Source organism: Heliconius melpomene, chromosome 7, assembly GCF_056956725.1.
Source record: "Heliconius melpomene rosina isolate 202511_hmr_F chromosome 7, ASM5695672v1, whole genome shotgun sequence".
In the NCBI taxonomy this organism is placed as follows: Eukaryota; Metazoa; Arthropoda; class Insecta; order Lepidoptera; family Nymphalidae; genus Heliconius; species Heliconius melpomene.
The window spans coordinates 2876772-2894714 of record NC_140395.1 but is presented as its reverse complement, the minus strand read 5'-3'; the positions used below and the strand labels follow the sequence as shown (position 1 = coordinate 2894714).

Genomic DNA, 17943 nt, shown 5'->3' with positions numbered 1-17943 from the left:
AAAAAAATGTTAATAGATTACTTTGAAGTGCCCTGTGTCGTCGGGGGTCCTCAACGCAGGAACTTAGTGTCCTAATAATGATGATTCTTTATATAAAAATTATTGTCAAATAGAATTAAGACTCTTTTAAACACTTAAAGTGTAAAATGAGGTTGTTAATTATTTTTTAAGTTTTCTTTTGTTTTTTTTATGATGATTTAAACTTTTAAGATTTAACCGCTTTCAAAGTTTCGAAAATGTAAGATAATAAATGTGTACTTTTTAAAAATGGTTGTTTTATTGTATATATGCACGTCTGTGTGTCCTTGTTTTATAGTTTAAGCAATAGAACAAGATATAGGAGAGTTTTTATATAATTTAAAAAACACTTCACAAAGATGTATGATTTTACACTAGGATATTTTAAATACAAGAAAAATTATACAGATGGGCTAATATTATGTCCCTTTTTTTCAATTATTAATTTTTATTTCATTTCGTAATGTACATTTTAAAGGCACAACCTATCTTCTATGTTTTTAGAACATAGGTTGATAAAATTATATAATTAATTTGTGTGTTAATAATAATAGTTATAAAATTAATTGCTCCTAAAATTGAAGAGATTCCTGCGTATGAGGTTGTACGTCGTGTACGTGGGAATGGCAGCGATGGGTACCGACACCGCTCGTACACCGAGACATTCCTAGCTATATATTTAATTGTTTAAGTTTATTTAATTTTATATGAAGGAATCATAAGAAGCTTTTCACAAATAAAGACAAAATTGTAAATAAACATATATTTAAACATAACAATCACACGGAATGTAGGTATTTACAATATACATACAGCTATTAATATAACGAATGAGAAAAAAAATTACATTTGGCATATATTTATTATCAATGTTCGATAACGGTTACACCGTACTGAGATTAGACTATTGGTGTTTATTATTTTTCAAAATCCAAATTAGAAAATTGAATTTAGTAAAAAGAATTGGTAAAGTTTCGTTCGCTTTGAACTGATTTTTTTGTATTAGGGTTTTTATTTTTCAGTCTTACTTTATCGATACAAATTCTGAGATTGGCATGGACCACCTTTCCTTCATTCCTACGTCCACAGTCCCGATGCCTCTTCTACTCTATTGGCCACAGTCAGTAGGGAATTTACCGGTTATCTCAGTTCATAGCCTCCGAAGGAGACCTAGGAGGGTCTCAAACACAAAATGATTTATTATGTCGAGTTGGGATCAATTAGACAACACCCAATGCACAAACTAAAGTTAATTTAGATTTTAATATGTAACTTCGCCTGGTCTTCGAAAATTTTATTTATATTAAAATGATTAGAACTTATAAAAGATATAGTATTAAATTTAAATTAACTTTGAAGACAAGATATTTGAATTATACTTATATAAGTAAATGTTAAAATTTCTGGAGATTAATATGTAATGGAATTTCATATAATAAATCTTATACATTAATTTGAAAATAAAATATGAGTCACAGTCATTCATATTAAATATTATAAGTTCTAAATCAATTCTAGTCATTTCAGGCTATTTTTAAATGGAAATATTAAGTTTTAAGTAACTTTTAAACCAAATAAAAACAGATTAAATATAATTTTTAAAATGACACATTAATTATGATACTTAATAATCTACGAAATCGATATTTATAATCGATAGAAATATTTAATTTTGAATAAAATTGTAAATGCAAGTTGAATAAATATAGCAAATTATAATTTCTTAAAGACGCAAATTTGTTTATTAAAATATATCCTTCTAAAATACAAAAAGATCTTGCCATAAATCTAATATAATTAACAAAGAAAAATCTTTAATATTTAAAAATATATTTGGAATGTATCTTTGAGATAAAAAAATATGTGAAATAAAAGTTAACAGATAATAAAAACGTCAATTAACAACACAATAAATAGGTTTCACTTAATTTAGATTTTCAGTCATGTTTTGATAATATCTGAAAAATTATTCTAATTCATAATATTTATACAGAATATTTAAAAATATAGATATTGTAACAATTTATAAAAAGTAAATATTTGTAGAAACAGGAAAATTCCTAAAATAAAAATGTTAAAAATATTTTTTTTCAGAATTAAACATATATATTAAAATACAGTCAAAAATAGTCAAAACTTCTTGGTATCTGGATAAAAACAGGTAAATAGGTATAAATTTATATAACTATACAGGTAATTCCCGTTATAGAATAACTTCTCAAATACATCGTAGGTATCGTATAAACATTTACTTCTTCTTCTTCATTTGCTTTAACTTCTTTTTCTCTTCTCGTTTCTTCTCTTTGTCCTTTATCGATTTGTATAGTTTGTAGCCGAAGAATACTGTAATAAAAAAAATAATTGTATTTCTTTATTTTTGTTATAAATACTAGACTATAATTTATCATGAAGTAGTGTTAAACGCGCGGTTTTTTAATACATTAAAAAAATTGACATGATTTTTGTATATATTCATAATTCCTTTAATTTTCTTTTCAATGGAAAATCTAAGAATAAACGAATGGTTGTGAGTTTACTTCTCATAAAATTTGTATTTAATTTATTTCCTTTTTCCTTTCCCACTTCCTCTGGCAAGAGGCTCTGGCTTTAGCATAGCTTAAGATTCTCCGGATTACGGTACAACGTCTTCAATTTGGACGGAAGGAAGAAAACGGAATGTCTAATATCATGACATGGGTGGTTCTCCCTAAACTGCCCTACTATGTGCGAGGTACTATGAAACTAAAAAAAAATACATTTTATCTTTTCCCATTGCCTGCGTTATATGGGCTAAGCATTTAATATACCAATTAGTTCTTCACTCTCCGCTTATAATATTTCCTACATATATGGCTTCTTATTTCTTCGTTTTCATTAAGACACATCCTTGCTCCATTTTCCGCCGAATTCTGGAGGCATTGCGAGTTTGCCTCAAAACTTTATATTGTTTTTTATAAATAAAACTTTATCTAAAACGTACTATCGTCTTAATATAAATGCTGGAGTTATAGTTGCTAAATTAATCTTGATTATGAACTATAGTGTAACAAAATTGATAATATAAATAATCAACTAATTTGATAATATTTTTGACGTTGATAAGAAGTTATTTTATCAATAATTGTTTTAGTTATGTTGCAATTAGCAACTTAGGTATTAAATTACAGCTCATTTATTACAATAAGAAGTTTATAACAAAGAATAAAATGTGATAGTAATACGTTTCCCATGTATTAATTCAAATTGGAGGTAACTTGCTTTTTTAGGGTTTTGTACTACTGAAAAAAAGAGAACAGAACATTTGTTCGTACGTCTGGAGAGACCACTGTTCTCTAGATTTGTGGAGGTATCAAGCTGAAGTTAATAAAAAATATCCACGACTGCGGTCCCAGAAAAAAATAAGCTTTTAAGTCAACGCAATCAAAAGAAGGAAGCGTTTATGCATCGTTTGTGCTACATTTGTTATGAAAATTTATCGCGCAATGAAGATTTATCGGGAATTTCCCCCGGGGACCTACAATAATTTTAGACTCCTCGATCGTCAATCACAAAAAAAACAAAATGCCACAAATTTAAAACAAAAAAAAACACCTAAAAAAGTAAAACCTACCCAAAACAATAATAAACAAAATAATGGCGCCTCCAGTAAAATACAATTGCGATTTGACAGCATCCTTAATGGCGTCCTCAACCCCGCTTAAGTCTAACGGCACATCTTTCAATTTCATCGCCAACTTAGCTGCAAGTACGTCTTTAACTTGTCTAACAAACTCTTCTTTTTCATTTTCTGTTAGATCATTGTATTTAGCTAGAACCCCTTGTAGTTTCTGCCTAATGTCCTCTGAATGTTCGTCCTGGGTTGTAGTTGCCACCATTTTTTGAAGCAAAGCCAATACGTCTACATTTTTAACTGATTGAGACAGTTGCTCTTTGATAGCACTGCCTATGTTCGCGCCAACGTCGACGTCTACCATTTTCTTTATTAAAAAATAAAATAATTTAATATTTGATACTGAAAAATCATACGTATTGGTATTAAAAAATCTAAAATTTTTTACAAGCTCAAACCACACTAACCACAGATTTAATGAAACATAAATTTCCGAAAAAGAAACCCGATCTTTTTTACTATTTATATTAAATTTATACTATTTATTATTAATTTTAGTTAAGAAAATTAAACACTAAGCTTTATTTTATACATCAAGTAGATACTAAAAAAAAGACTTAGATATTACTATTTTTCCTCTATTATAATAAAAAATAAAATAGAATCAAATAAAAAAAAAACAACAATATTAAGCTCACCGCACGTTATAAATCAACACCTTTAGATAAACTAACTGTCGAGACTACTATCACAAGTATATTTCGGCGGCCTATCACAGAACGTGATATGATAGCAACAACACCTGTACGTATATATATGTTAATTGACTATTTGTATGTTTTTTTTGTTTTATATCCATAAATAATAAATACGGTTGACGAGTCAGTAGTTGCGTTTGGGAGTTAACTTTTGAGTTAAAGTTTGAAATTTGGAAATTTTCTACCCGAGGGCCCTTGAGCCATGGCCACACACAAAAGTTGGGATCTAGATGGTAATTAACAATTATTTCATTGTAATACGTCTTTTTCTATGGACTACATTCTACTACTCAGAGCTATTGATCTGGAATTGCTTTTGCGCCGTCTCCGGATGTGAAGGGGCTAGAGCGGCTCGCTCCAGAAGAAATGCGAGCAAAAATGGCTGGTGGGGAGAATTTTTACAGATTTTAGCTGCTTACAGGTCATTTGTGGCCACTTGCGTAATCAGGGCACTGAATACGTACCTTATGTACATTTATCTTAGCAAACAAAATTATTTCAAACAATCAAATCTTCCCAGCAAATGTTATATACAATAAAAATTATAAATTCCTATCACAATACATAATTAAAGACATACGTTATCAATAGTAACGCGACTAAGGAGAGGACACGTCGCACCGATTATATACTCGTATGTATGTAGATATCATTGAGTTATATAAATTAAATTATTGGATAAGCTGATATCTGACCCATATTGACATTGCGGAGAAATTTTAAAGTAAAACAAAATTATTATTAAATAATACTGAAGAGCGTTTTAAAGAAAATGGTATTCACACACAAACCCACAGTACGATTCTATGAGGTACGGTACCCTTAAAACAAGAGTTCTGTTGCCATGTTATAATTTCAATAAATACAAAAAAAAAACAGAAAATATCTAATGTAGCGACAGAAACATTGAATAAAGCGATAACTGTTTACGTTATACTAAAGTTACCATATTGTTAAAAGAACATAAGTAATGGAAAATATTTGATTTTCAGTTTCAAATATCCCGTCCCATACAGTGTAGTAATGAGAACGTAGTGTCAATACACTCCATTTTCTGCTGAAGAATTAGGACCATATAAATTTTCAATATAACATGAAGTAGCCGTCGCGCTCTAGGATTTTCGCCACACAATATCTCATTGAGCTCCATTTTTTCCAAAGTAGATAAGAAAAATGCTTCTATTGAAAAAAAAAACCCAAAATTACTCACAGATAATAGAAAAGATGATAACAACGAACAAGATTGCCAAAGTTGTACCGCTGCCTGTTCCACCGAAAAATTGTGGGACATCCCCAGCAAGCATACTCTTAAGACTTTGCCTCATATCTTCATCCATTTCGGCCGAATTGAGCATATCTAACAATTCTTTATTCGAAGGCACATAATTTGGATCGGCGTTCATAAATTCCTCAAGTTTCTTCAAATGTTCATCATTTTTTAATACATCCATGTTTTGGAGATTTTCGGTGTCAAATTCCGCCATTTTAACAGTTAGTTTCGGACAGATTGACGATAAACAACAACTGCTTGTTGCGCGGGTTATCTAAAGTGATATATCATCGACACGTTGGATCCACGTTGGAAAGACTGATTGGGTCAATTTATAGGAGATAGAGACTTATCTTTTTAACTCTTTCTTGAGACTTTTATTTTTTAAACAAAAAAACTGGAAAAATTTACGACTCGGGCACAAAAGATTCCATACCAATTTCATAACTGTAGCTTAACAAACAGAGCATAGATTTTATATTTTTACTAGCGGACCCGGACGCGGCTACGCCTGCTTGAAATATAAGAATATAATTTCTATAGAAATATAATTTCAATCTAGATGATATGCTAAAAGTGACTATTATATTTATTTTCATAAGGATGAATATCAAAATGACGCGGTAACGAACGCGGTCGCGTAGCGACGACGGTTGTTATTAACATGGCAGAATAAATTGCATGTCAAATTAGAAAGTATTTTAATTTATTAGTACATATGTGTAATGTAATGTTATATAGCTTATAGCACTTCTGAAGAATGCAGCTTTCATACTAAACAAATACAAAGTAAATCGATCCAGTAGATCCAGAGATCTTAGCGTTCAAACAAACAAACAAACTCTTCCGCTTTATTATATTAGTATAGAAGTATAGATAGTATAGATAATGTATTGTATCTTCTGATTGCATTGACTTATAAACATGCAATTTTTATATTTTTCTTCTTAAACCTGAGTGTTTAATTTCAATTTTAGCTTGATATCTCCATGTATTCCTGAGACAGACGGAAAAAAAATGCAAATAAAACTCGTATGAAAAGAAAGATACCGCTTTCTTTTTTTAAGATTTCGTGTAAATTATACTGTAATATTGAAATAAGAAACAAACAAATTCTGGCATAGGTATTTTCATGTTATCGAAATGTTCTTTATCGAGCGTAAATTTAGAAATAGATATGGCTAATATAGTTGTTGAGCTGAATACTCTTTATGAAACTGAATTGGCCCAGACCACCGTGAAAACGAAAAATCACAATATGGAAATAAAGAAAAAATTAAAGGAATGAAAAAATGGAGGATCATATTCTTATTTGTAATTTTTTTTAATAAAAAATACATTTATAAAAATACCAACATGCACATAACTTGGGCCACACAATAACAACTTATTATAATAACACTTGAAACAAGTATGACAAAGCTAATTAGAATATGCAACATATTTTTGCATAATTTAAATTAGTACAATAGTTAAATAAAGATATTTATTATGGTAATAACTTAACTGCATGACTATAAGTGATATTTTTGTTACTTTCTTAGCCTGCCTAGCATGGTAGGTAGAGAAGTCTTAGTGTCAAGACACTCAAATCTCTACATTCTGCTTGAAATTGAGATGTTGTGTGTCATGCTTGTTAATGCCAACAAGACTCAACATTAGGCTTAATATGTGCAATAAAAGATTTTTTATCTCTCTCTCTCTCTCTCTCTCGGTATCTCTGCCTACCGGCACATAGCAAGGTAGGCAGAGTGATCAATAATAAATAAGAGCTTTCTGCCATATTCACTGTGTGTTAAGTGGCAGTATTCAATGCCAGTCTTTGCTGAGATTTCATTGCCAGAGAGAGAAAATGAAAATACTACATTTCTGCCAGTGGGAATCGAACCCACAACCTGTTGCGTTTTCAGTTGCACACTTATCACACTGTGCCACAATTGGCCTCATTAATTTTTATTATATTACTTTATTATGTAGGCCATGTTACTCTCCGACCTAAGAACTATGTCGAATGCAAGTGCCTTGCAATATCAGTCCCTGGAGTAAGACTTCCCGGACGCCCAAGGAAGCGCTGGTTGGATGTCGTGATGTAGGACATGAGAGCCAATGGTCTGACCACCGAGGACGGTAAAGACTGTACAAAGTGGAGTAGGGTGAGTAGGAAGAGCAGACCCTGGCATTAGCCGGGATTAATGCCAGGAAGAAGAATCCATTTAATAGTTTAAGCTTTAACCATATTGTCATTTTTCTCATAACTTTTGAACTAAAAATAAAAAGTAGGGGACTAAAAAAATAATCAAATATAAGCTTCAATATATACCTGTTAAACTGACGACAACAATACCAGGAACTATGAATACTGAATTGGAAAATGCATGCTCGAGGGGCCCGTCGTGACCACCGCTCAAATCCACCATTTTGATAAAAACTATATATTAATTCAATAAAATACTGTATAAATTATTTCTATGATACGATTCAGATCGTTAAAGAGATCAAGTTTATTAATTTAAGACATTTTCATCGTAAAAACGCGATTTTTCGGCGTTTTTGTTTGACGATAACAAAACAAATGTCAAAGTCCTAAGGTAAATGTCAATTTCAATGACAGTTTTCTTTTTTCAACATTTAGGTTTAACAATTAGCAGTATAGGTTATGTACTCATATTTTTTAGAACATATCTGCATTTCCTGTGTAGAGAGCGGCGTTTAGTTCTGCTACTCAACATTCAATGGAACAATGAGAATCTTTTCTCCTCTGGTTCCACAGAAGAGAAAAACATTCTCTCAGCTTTCTTACCAATAAAAATATATATATGTATTTATTGATTAATAGCAGGATTAAAAAATATATATTTGTAATAATTTAATATTTAAATTGAAATTATTACTTACCTTTGTTATAGTTATGTATTATACATACATACATTTATAGCAATCAATAGCAATTTATTTTTTTAATATTATTTAGTGTTTCAAAACTTTCTATAAAAAATTCAAATAAAACAACAGTGTATAAACATAAATTTATTATCGTAAAATACACAATTATGTATATCTTTTGGCCTTAAAATAATATAAGAGACTAAATTCCACTAATGAGACACGATACAACAGTTACAGCTAATATACACAAAAAACATTTACTTAAAATTATCAGTTATAGTTATCGAATAAAATATCTTGGAATGTTTTAATATTAAAGCAGCAATGTCATTCATGATTTTTTTTAAAAATGACGTAATTTTCAAAAATATTGTAAAGTATAGTTTTTGTTTTATAAAAATATATTTAGTATTATAGGCTCAATAACGTAATTTCTCTATTTATTATTCATTTACTGTTTAAAAAATACTAAACAGTTTGAATCGTTATTTTTTAAAAATATAAATTCATATTTCAATAAAACGTAGTATATTTAATTAAAAATATATTAAAATATAATATTATCGATACATTTCCATTAATTACGTAAACAATTTGAAGAACCTCAATTTTAAAAGAGTTATCACAGTACAATGAGGTGATCTCCAAATTTTTAAAAATTTTAAAAGAGATTTATCATTATTTGTATATTTATATAAAAAATATAATTTCGAATAATTTTTTTTAAGGCACTGTTAGGGAATGACATCGAGCAAATATTTTTCAAAAAAGTTTTTGTTTCAATAAGTATAAAGATAGTGTTATAATGTTCGTCACATTACTGGTTGAAGAGATTCATATAATTCATATAAAATCATTAGAAAATATTCTAAGAACAGATCGAAAAAAAAACGCGAATATTACCTATTATCACGTATCTGTAACCAATAACATGGCAACATTTTTTTATTTTTATATTTTTTTCACATCGATTCAATTCACACAAGACTTAGGCTTAAATTTATTCAATTTTTTTTTATTGGTATTTAATGTATTATTTTACATTGTGTGAATTAATACGATGTTAAATTGAGTCTATTGTTTTGTTGTGTTATTTTTAATTCTTCTTGAGAGGATCGAGATTGTCTATTGAAAAATCGTCGTTTCCAAAGCTGATCCCTCTGCTGAATCCATCCTGTGGACAACAAAGAGTACTATTAAAGTCATAAGTAAATAAAGTACAAATAATTTAAATTGTCAGTTATATAAACATAAAAATACACACACACTACACACTGTATCCCATATGCAGCAGAGTAGGGAGTATTAAAACACTCTGCTACCTACGAATTCTGGAGGTGTTGCGAGTTGACTGGCGGAACTTAACGCCGCGCTTTGTCTCGATACCAGAGCGAAATATATATATATTTCATTTGTCTGTCGCGTTTACAGCTACATGTTTGTGTCCCTGCGCCATGACTGCCAGTCAGAGTGTCTGTCAGTCAGTCTAAGTGAAGTGATGATTAATATTTGTTAAATCACGCAAATGTAGACTTATTTGTTGTTTATTTATTTAATTCTTTACATCTCTATACTTTTACTTATTTAAATATTATTTTGTTTACTTACCAACAAATCATCAATCTGTTCAGGAAAAGGAAATCTTATTTAACAATTTTATATTTATAATCTTAGAATAGAAGATAATATTTTCTGATAAAAATATATATCCATAAGTCATACATCTTTCAAGAAAATATAAATTAAGAAGAAAGGACTAAAACATTAACATCGCAAGAAGGAAAATTGACAAAACAAAAATAAAAATTCCATACCTTCATCTCCGATATAGTCTTATCCAGAAAACCATTGAAGCTGCTATCCAATTCGACCGTTTGTTTCTCGCTCAAATTTCCGAATCCGTTGAAAGTATTTCCGTAACCGTTACCAAAAATATTTCCCGCTTTCTGCGTGTCGAACGGATCGTAGCCCGTCAAACCGTTGGTAAAGGAATTCGTATTGAAAACCGACGTTTGCAAATTGAAGTCGCTTATGTCATAATTCGGTTTGACATTGACATTGACGTTGACAGGAGCTTGCGCGGGAAAACTGTTGACAGGTAGGGAAAATGGCGTCGATCCGAAAATATCATTGTTGACGGGTGGAATGAATTGTTGTTGTTGTGTTGGTTGTTGATTTTGTTGTGTTTGTTGGTTTTGTGGTGAAGATTGACGTTTGGAGGCTTTTGGTGGTGGTGCCACTGGAAAGGTATATAAAAGGTTTAATATTTTTATTTAAACATTTAAAAGGGATATATTTTATTCAAATTATATACAAATTGAGGCTGTCGGGGCACAAGAGTGTGACTGTAATGCGGTTGTGGGTTCGATCCCCACTCAGAGGAATTAATAATTCATTCCTCTGAGTGAGGATATTTATTAATATTTTCATTTCTTCGCTCAAGCACCACAGCAAAAAGCCCGTCGTTAAATTTCGCCACTCTACACGCAATGCCACGAAAAATTCTGTGGAAAGTGAGGAATGGAGTGACTTAACACTAGGTTCGCTCTGCCTACCTTGTGCGGGATACAGCGTAAAGCTGATTATTATTTATCTAATTTAAATAAATGTTTTAAGCAGGGCATGATTTACCAATAAAATGTAAAAATACCAGTTGAAAAAGTGTAGTTAAACCTTTTTGAATTAATTCGGACATTCTTAGCTTTACGATTTATTCCCCACACAGTAAGGCAGCAGGCAAACCTATTGTTAAGACACTCAGTTCGAAAGAAGACCCTTCTTGTAAGTTTGTTCCGGTTACGCTTTTAAATAATCCACTTTTAAACCTTATAGTAATATAGCTTATACATAAGAACACATTTAGGATAAGATTGATGTAAAGATTTTATTTGATTGATTGATTTATTTAAAATAAAAGTAATATACTTACATAGCGGCGGAGTGGGAGTGACCGTATTCTCCATAACGGGGGTGAAGCGAGTCACTGGATCCGATTCAAACGCTCGTGGATCAAAATCTAGAAAAGACATACTTTATACATTAAAAAAACCTTAAGAGTTATTAAGAGAAGTAAATATCTGACTATTTACCACTATTTCACCAGAAAAAGGTGAGGTATGAGGAAATCGTCAGAGAATGACAGTCTACTAGGTCAAGTTATTTTGCTATGCAAACAGATGGATAGAAAAATATTTTAATATTCATTTAAATTAGATATTGGTCTATATTTTGGTTTTTATTATTGTCGAGATCGTCGCGGCTCAGCGGCACAACATCTAACTGTAAATGCGACAGTTATGTGTAAGAATTTCACTGGGGGTATAAACTATTTTCAGTTCCTTGCTCTGGCAACAAGCTAAAATACAACATTGATTTTCACCACTCAACAACTAATGTATTAAAAATTGCATAGTTTGGCAGAATGGAAGTATCTTAATGCTAGGTTCCTGTGTCTACCATATTATATGCGGGATAAAGCGTGTAACAAAAGAAAAAAAAATTACCACTATCGGAGTCAGAGTTCAGCAACAGTCCCTCTAATTTGGTGCCAACCACTGGATTTTTGCTTGTCATATCGCCAAGGAATTTTCTGGAAGCAAAATATAATAATGAACCAATGAATTCCCTAAGACTTAAAAAAAATATTTTCTTGTGACGGTTGTTCTCATGTCTCAGGCATTAACTTAGTCATTTATAGACTTACCCAGTCTTCCCATTGTGTAGCGGGAGGGGGGCGTGCGGTGCGGGGGGTGTTGATAACAACAAATTGTTATCATTTGAATTGAATGTGTCTGTTGAGTTATTTGATACTGCATCTGAAATTATTATTTTTTCAATAGTTATTTACTACGATGTTAATTTAATTAAGTGCAATAATGTCGTAACTACATTTTAAATATTTCTGATATGTATCAAATATGCATATTACTAAAAGCATCAAGATATTTAGGTTTCATTTTATATATTTTTTTATAATTAATTTAAAATTATTTTTTAAAGAATCCTAAATTATTTGATGATTTCCTGCAATTTATAGTTTTAGAGTTATCATTATAATTCTGTCTAGATTAAGATAGCAAAGAACAAAATGAAAATGGTCTCACCGGTATCAGATTTAGAATTGAATCCGTTAACACTGAGAGTGGACAATTGTTTCTCTAACTCCGGCGGCGGCTTGAACTCCGCTATGTCGGTCAAGTTGTTGCGGGAGAGATACGCGGAGAGATCGTCCTTGTACGTTATTTTTGATAATTCCTGTAATATGAAACGTGTTTTTCTGTTAATTTATGTATATAGTGTACTAGTTTTAAAAAAAAGTTATAACTGTAAACGCGAAGGTTGTAGGTTTGATTTCTATTAGTACATGTGAATTAATGTCATTTCCTCGTTCAGGTTAGCAAGCTAAACGACGTAGACTTATTTGGGAAAAGAAATGGACTAATGTTTGTAATATATTAGACATAAAAAATCAAAATCATTTAAAATACAGTTGTCATGTTCCATTTTTTTATACAAGACTTACAAGTTATGACACAAAAAAATGCTTTAGGCACAAATAATCACGAAAGTGAAAAACATAAGAGTTTTATCACTAATTAAAATCATTTCCTATAACATACCTGTAAGCGATTTTTGTACGTGTTCATTTGTAATTCGAGCCTCTTGTTCTGTAGAGTTAATTTTTGCATTTCAATGTATTTGCCGTTGTCGTTTAAGAATCGCCTGAAAATGAAGAAAAAAGAAAACATTATATAACCCTATTTTATTTATATGTATTTATTTATTTATTAATTAAGTTATTTGAATAAAATGGCTATATTTATAACTAGCTGAAATGTGGCTTCGCCCGCGTCGTTAAATAGATATAATTACTCGTTATATAGTGGGCTCCATTGACACAATTCACGTTATGAAATATATATAGCCTACAGTATTTCCCGATAAATGGACTATGCAGTACAAAAAGATTTTTTCAATTAACTTCACAAAAGAAATGTCTATAAAAAATGTTTTACGCGTTTCATTTTCTATTTTAAACAACCTACAAAATTTCCAATTTTTTGTACAATTTTAGATCTATTATTATCGAAGTAGGTTAAAGAAATTTAGAATAAATATCAATTTTATTATTATATTGTATTTTTACAAAAAAAAAAGTTACTGTAGGCAATTTTTCTCGGTCTATTGACGATAAAGAAACTATTCAAGATACAAAGAATACAATGGAAAATGTTATTCTGATTATACTTTCACTTAAATATAGCTTGTCGTTTATGGCTGCCTTTAATTTACTATAGCTTAAGAGCTTAATTGGCGATTTCATTTAAAAAAACTGTGATTTTCTTATTAATCATCACATTTTGCCAGGGATGTCAGGAAAATTATATAAATTCTTTTTTTTTTAATTTTTTTATATTGGTTAATTCATTTACTATTACATTCAATTTGCGTCAAAAGTGATTTAGAGAACAAAAAGTGTAGATTTCTCTTTATTTTTTTTAAATACTCTAATTTCCATTAATGCAGTCGTGACGTACTGGATTCGATTCCCATTAGGTGGAATTATATTAAAATTATTCTCATGTCCCTGCAAAATTAAAACAAAGTGCGGTGTTGTGTTCCGCCACTCACTATACAATGTAGTGCGGAGTGTCTTACCACTAGTTTTTCTCTGCTTTTAAAAATATTTACCTGTAAGCCAAATCGAATGCTTGACCAATAGTTAAAGTGATTTCCGAAGCCAATTTAGTGGATATAAACACGAAACATTCGTGCTTCTCTACATTTCCATTATCGTGGCCGTTTACCCCATTGACGGTGCTGCCACCTGAAAAAATATTTTAGAAAGTTATTAATTAAGTGTTGCCATCATGTAGCAGTGACTAAAGGAATTAACTACCATTAGTCTATTCTATATTTAAAGTTAGTTTATGAGTTTTTATGTGGGCCGATCCCGGCGGCACTGCAATGCCGGGCCGACCCGTGACAGGAGTGGAGCGAGCCCCGAGCATCCCGTCAGCTTACAAAAATCAGTTTAATATACTGGTCCAGCGGTGCGGGAACTTTCAGATATTAAGCTGAAAAGAACAGATACTACACTTTGATCTTAGCCAAAAGGCCGAGAAGCGATAAATAAAATTTCGGAAAATTTTGATCGTCATTAAAAGTTAGAACATCTTGCCAGCGCCATTCAGAAATCGACTGAATATGTACAGCGCCATCTCTTGAGCGGGTTTAAAACATGGAGTTTGTATGTGACATACATGTGAGCAAACGGCTATCTTCAAAATCACTAGTTTTCAGGAAAGTGCTTTTAAGCCAAAAATGTAATAACTTTTACAATAAAGAAGTTAGCTTTTTCAAATTTGTAATAGTTAATTATTATAAAATTATATACTACTAGCGGACGCGCGCAGCTTTGCTTGCTTATTTAGGGGTGAATTCTAATAAACCATAAAACACGTTTTCAATGAAATATTTTTAAAACTCTAAATTTCATATTTTATAAAAATCGGTGGCCATTTAAAGATTTTTCCATACAAACTTTGAACCCCTATTTCACCCCTTTAGGGTAAAAATTTTTCAAAATCCGTTCTTAGTAGATGTCCAGATTATAAAAGTAAACATCTATCCAAATTTCACGTTTCTACCATCAGCGGTTACGGCTGTGCGTGCGTCTTACCTCAGTCAGTGAGGACAAGTCCTTTTATATATATAGATAGATTTAGTATGGGCAAAATTTGAATATGTTTATTATTTTTCAAAATACGGTAGATGTCTTTTTCTGGCCCGCTCGAAATAACTAACAAACTGAGTCAACTGCCATATATTCGCTTCTACTTGGGACACGGTAATTATTAATCCTTAAACAATAAGATCCAGTGTGACGTGACGGTAAAACCCCCTTTTTTTTATAATAATTAATGACAACGCTTTGTACATTAATAAAATACTTACATATAACACTAAAAAGTAATTAAACAATGCTAGTAAAGTGAGATAACTGCATCATCATTGATCATCGAGAAAACTAGTAACGAATAAGTGCCAGATACCTTTGTTTATAACAAGTCAACGCGCCGAATCACCCCCCGTACACATGAACGATTGTATATATCCGAGTGTACTTCGGCAATTCTTAAAAAAATGTGCATACGTCTTTATGTACGTGAGAAAATCGGGGTAAAAACCAACACTTTTGGCAAAAAAGTTTCAGGAGTACCGGAGATTAGCGCGTACAAATAGACAAATAAACAGACAATTTTTTTTATGGATTTGGGTTCTATTACTGTTCCTAAACCCCCCTCAATTATTATTTTGTAAACATATTCAATGTACAGACGCGTCATTTTTACTTTTTTATTGTATGTATAGATATAGATAATTTAAATATCAAAAAGTAATATTTTGGTATAAGAATTAAATATTTATTAACTTCATTGTTTTTTTGTTGAAATTGTTTTTATAACTATTAAAGTCCAATATAAACTAAACTAAAATATCAAATACTTTTCAAAAGATTTTTTTTTTAGCTTATAAAATAGTTCAATTTTAAAAAGAAAGTAAAATTACCTTTGGCAATAAAAGAGAAGTATTTCTTCGCTCCCTTATCGTCAGCGCAGTAGGATATCCTATGTAACGGGAACTGGTACATCACGTTGTTGGATCTTGGTTCCTGGAAGTGAAATAATAAAATATGATATGATATAGACACTCAGAGATGTCAATTAGCGTTTAAATTATATAATATTTATATTATTTCAACTTCTCACTGTATTCTGTTACCAGAGGGGGAAATTGAACGTAATCCATTCATCCGAGTGGGAATCGAACCCACGACTATCACCTCCACAGGCAGATACTTTGTGCCTCTAGTATATTTCTTGGGAAAAAATACAAAATATAGATGGCGGGATTTAACGCCGCATATGGTTTGACCAAACGATTCACTCACTCTCAGAAATAAAATTATTTGAAGGATGGATTTATGTTATGCCGAGCTCCAAATGCTTATTTATATGTACTGAAATTATTTTTTTTGTCATTTCGATATAGGCAAATAGATTCCTGTAAATAATATAATATACGATATGCAATGTCTCTCTCTCTCTCTCTTTCTCTCTATATATTAAAAAAAAACCAAAGTAACATGTCACTAGCCCTCTCACCACCCAACAAGATACAATACATTAAGACAAAAGATAAAGATAAAACAAAAAGATAACAGTATCAGAAAAACCATCAACGGTGTAAACCGCAGTGCAGTGGTAATGACGGGAAGTAATTACTGGCCGGCGGTTGCTGACGACACAAATTGCTTGCTAACTAGTGTCTGGCACGCGAATATGCTTGATATTTTAAATATATACTTCTATTTCTATACTGACATTATATATCGCTGAAGAGTTTGTTTGGTTGAATGCGCTAATCTCAGGAACTATTGGTTCGAATTGTTTTTTTTTGTGATGGAGCATTTATTGTGTAAGACTTAAATTATAAAGGAAAGACTACTATTACTATAATATTTGAATTTGAATAATATTTTAATATGATAATGTATTTAGTCTCCCCAGCGTGTATGTAAATTTTTGTAAGTTTATGTCTGTCTTTATGTTATATCTCCAAAACTAAAAGCCAAATCAAGTTGAGCCTTTTAGATTAAAATGTGGTATATCCGAATTACATTAAAATCAGTAAATTTTTTGAGATAAGGATTTACATTTTCACGAGGGTTGATTTTGAAGGTGATTTTATTATTAAAATTAAATAATTCTGTAGATGATGTCACTCGAACAAACTTACATATTGTAATTTCTATAATATTAATATATGCATCGTAACGGTAAATTGGAAACGGTAAATATATTTAGATATGAAACTAATTTCATTATTTAATAGCAATTTCTTATTTGATATGATTCACATGTTTTCTTATTCTAACGAGGCCTACCTAAAACATGACAGCAGTGCCTTCAAATCTCCACTCAGGAGAAAGAGTTATTTCCTTTCCATTTTAGTAAGAGGGCAAAACGTGACGTTAACTTCCGCCACTCAACACTCAATGTCTTGAAAATTACGGAGTATTTTAACACTAAGTCTCCTACGCCAACGCCTATAGGATCCTAATGTCCATTTATGTTTAAAATTACTTTCAACTACACACTATTACGTTACAACTATAGTTGTATTATAACATAACTATTCTACAATCGTAGTAGTTACTTAACACACGTTACAATTACAAAAGTCTTTTACTAATTGACTAACTCGAGGAAGGCGAGGCGAAGCGAAAGCTTTAAAAATCAACAATCCACATACAAAGTAAATATTACACAAGAAGAAAACGTGGAACCAATTTGAAGTTGGCTTGCGAAATATTATATTATTTGTTTTAGCTTGTT

General features: G+C 30.8%; 2 protein-coding genes and 1 non-coding gene across 7 annotated transcripts in view; all 3 read right to left on the bottom strand.

Moving 5' to 3' along the window:
* Positions 1–2232: 2232 nt before the first annotated feature.
* Positions 2233–5956, bottom strand: LOC146537320 (uncharacterized). 4 transcript variants are annotated; one of them, XM_085187598.1, is made up of 3 exons: positions 5597–5818; positions 3629–3995; positions 2233–2361 (listed from the first exon to the last, which is right to left on the bottom strand). In XM_085187598.1, exons 1-3 carry the CDS (start codon positions 5675–5677, stop codon positions 2267–2269), a joined length of 543 nt encoding a protein of 180 aa, XP_085043724.1. In that variant the 5' UTR covers positions 5678–5818; the 3' UTR covers positions 2233–2266. The 4 variants fall into 4 exon arrangements, with proteins under 4 accessions (XP_085043724.1, XP_085043726.1, XP_085043725.1 ...); XM_085187600.1 differs by lacking the exon at positions 5597–5818 and adding an exon at positions 4851–4989; XM_085187599.1 differs by lacking the exon at positions 5597–5818 and adding an exon at positions 4327–4437.
* A 2714-nt stretch (positions 5957–8670) lies between these two features.
* Positions 8671–17943, bottom strand: part of ced-6 (PTB domain-containing adapter protein ced-6) — a 50637-nt gene continuing 41364 nt past the window's right edge. For both annotated transcript variants that reach the window (XM_085187597.1, XM_085187596.1), the window contains 9 exons: positions 16115–16217; positions 14234–14369; positions 13162–13264; positions 12646–12796; positions 12246–12357; positions 12046–12131; positions 11472–11558; positions 10357–10781; positions 8671–9716 (listed from right to left, as the gene is read on the bottom strand). In XM_085187597.1, the coding sequence (XP_085043723.1) occupies positions 9639–9716; positions 10357–10781; positions 11472–11558; positions 12046–12131; positions 12246–12357; positions 12646–12796; positions 13162–13264; positions 14234–14369; positions 16115–16217 (1281 nt within the window). In that variant the 3' untranslated portion in view covers positions 8671–9638. The remainder of the gene's footprint in view (positions 9717–10356; positions 10782–11471; positions 11559–12045; positions 12132–12245; positions 12358–12645; positions 12797–13161; positions 13265–14233; positions 14370–16114; positions 16218–17943) is intronic.
* LOC146537319 (U2 spliceosomal RNA) lies at positions 14480–14672 on the bottom strand. The gene has a single exon (XR_014878171.1). It is a non-coding gene; the product is annotated as a U2 spliceosomal RNA (small nuclear RNA).

Bases quoted from the DNA above. Each gene is read 5' to 3' on its own strand.
- LOC146537320 (XM_085187598.1), bottom strand. From the start codon at position 5,677: ATGTCCCACAATTTTTCGGTGGAACAGGCAGCGGTACAACTTTGGCAA. The intron at 3,996-5,596 runs GTGAGTAATTTT...TTTTTAATAAAG, and splicing joins TATCATCTTTTCTATTATCT to AAAATGGTAGACGTCGACGT. The intron at 2,362-3,628 runs GTAGGTTTTACT...TTTTTATTACAG, and splicing joins TTTGTTTATTATTGTTTTGG to TATTCTTCGGCTACAAACTA.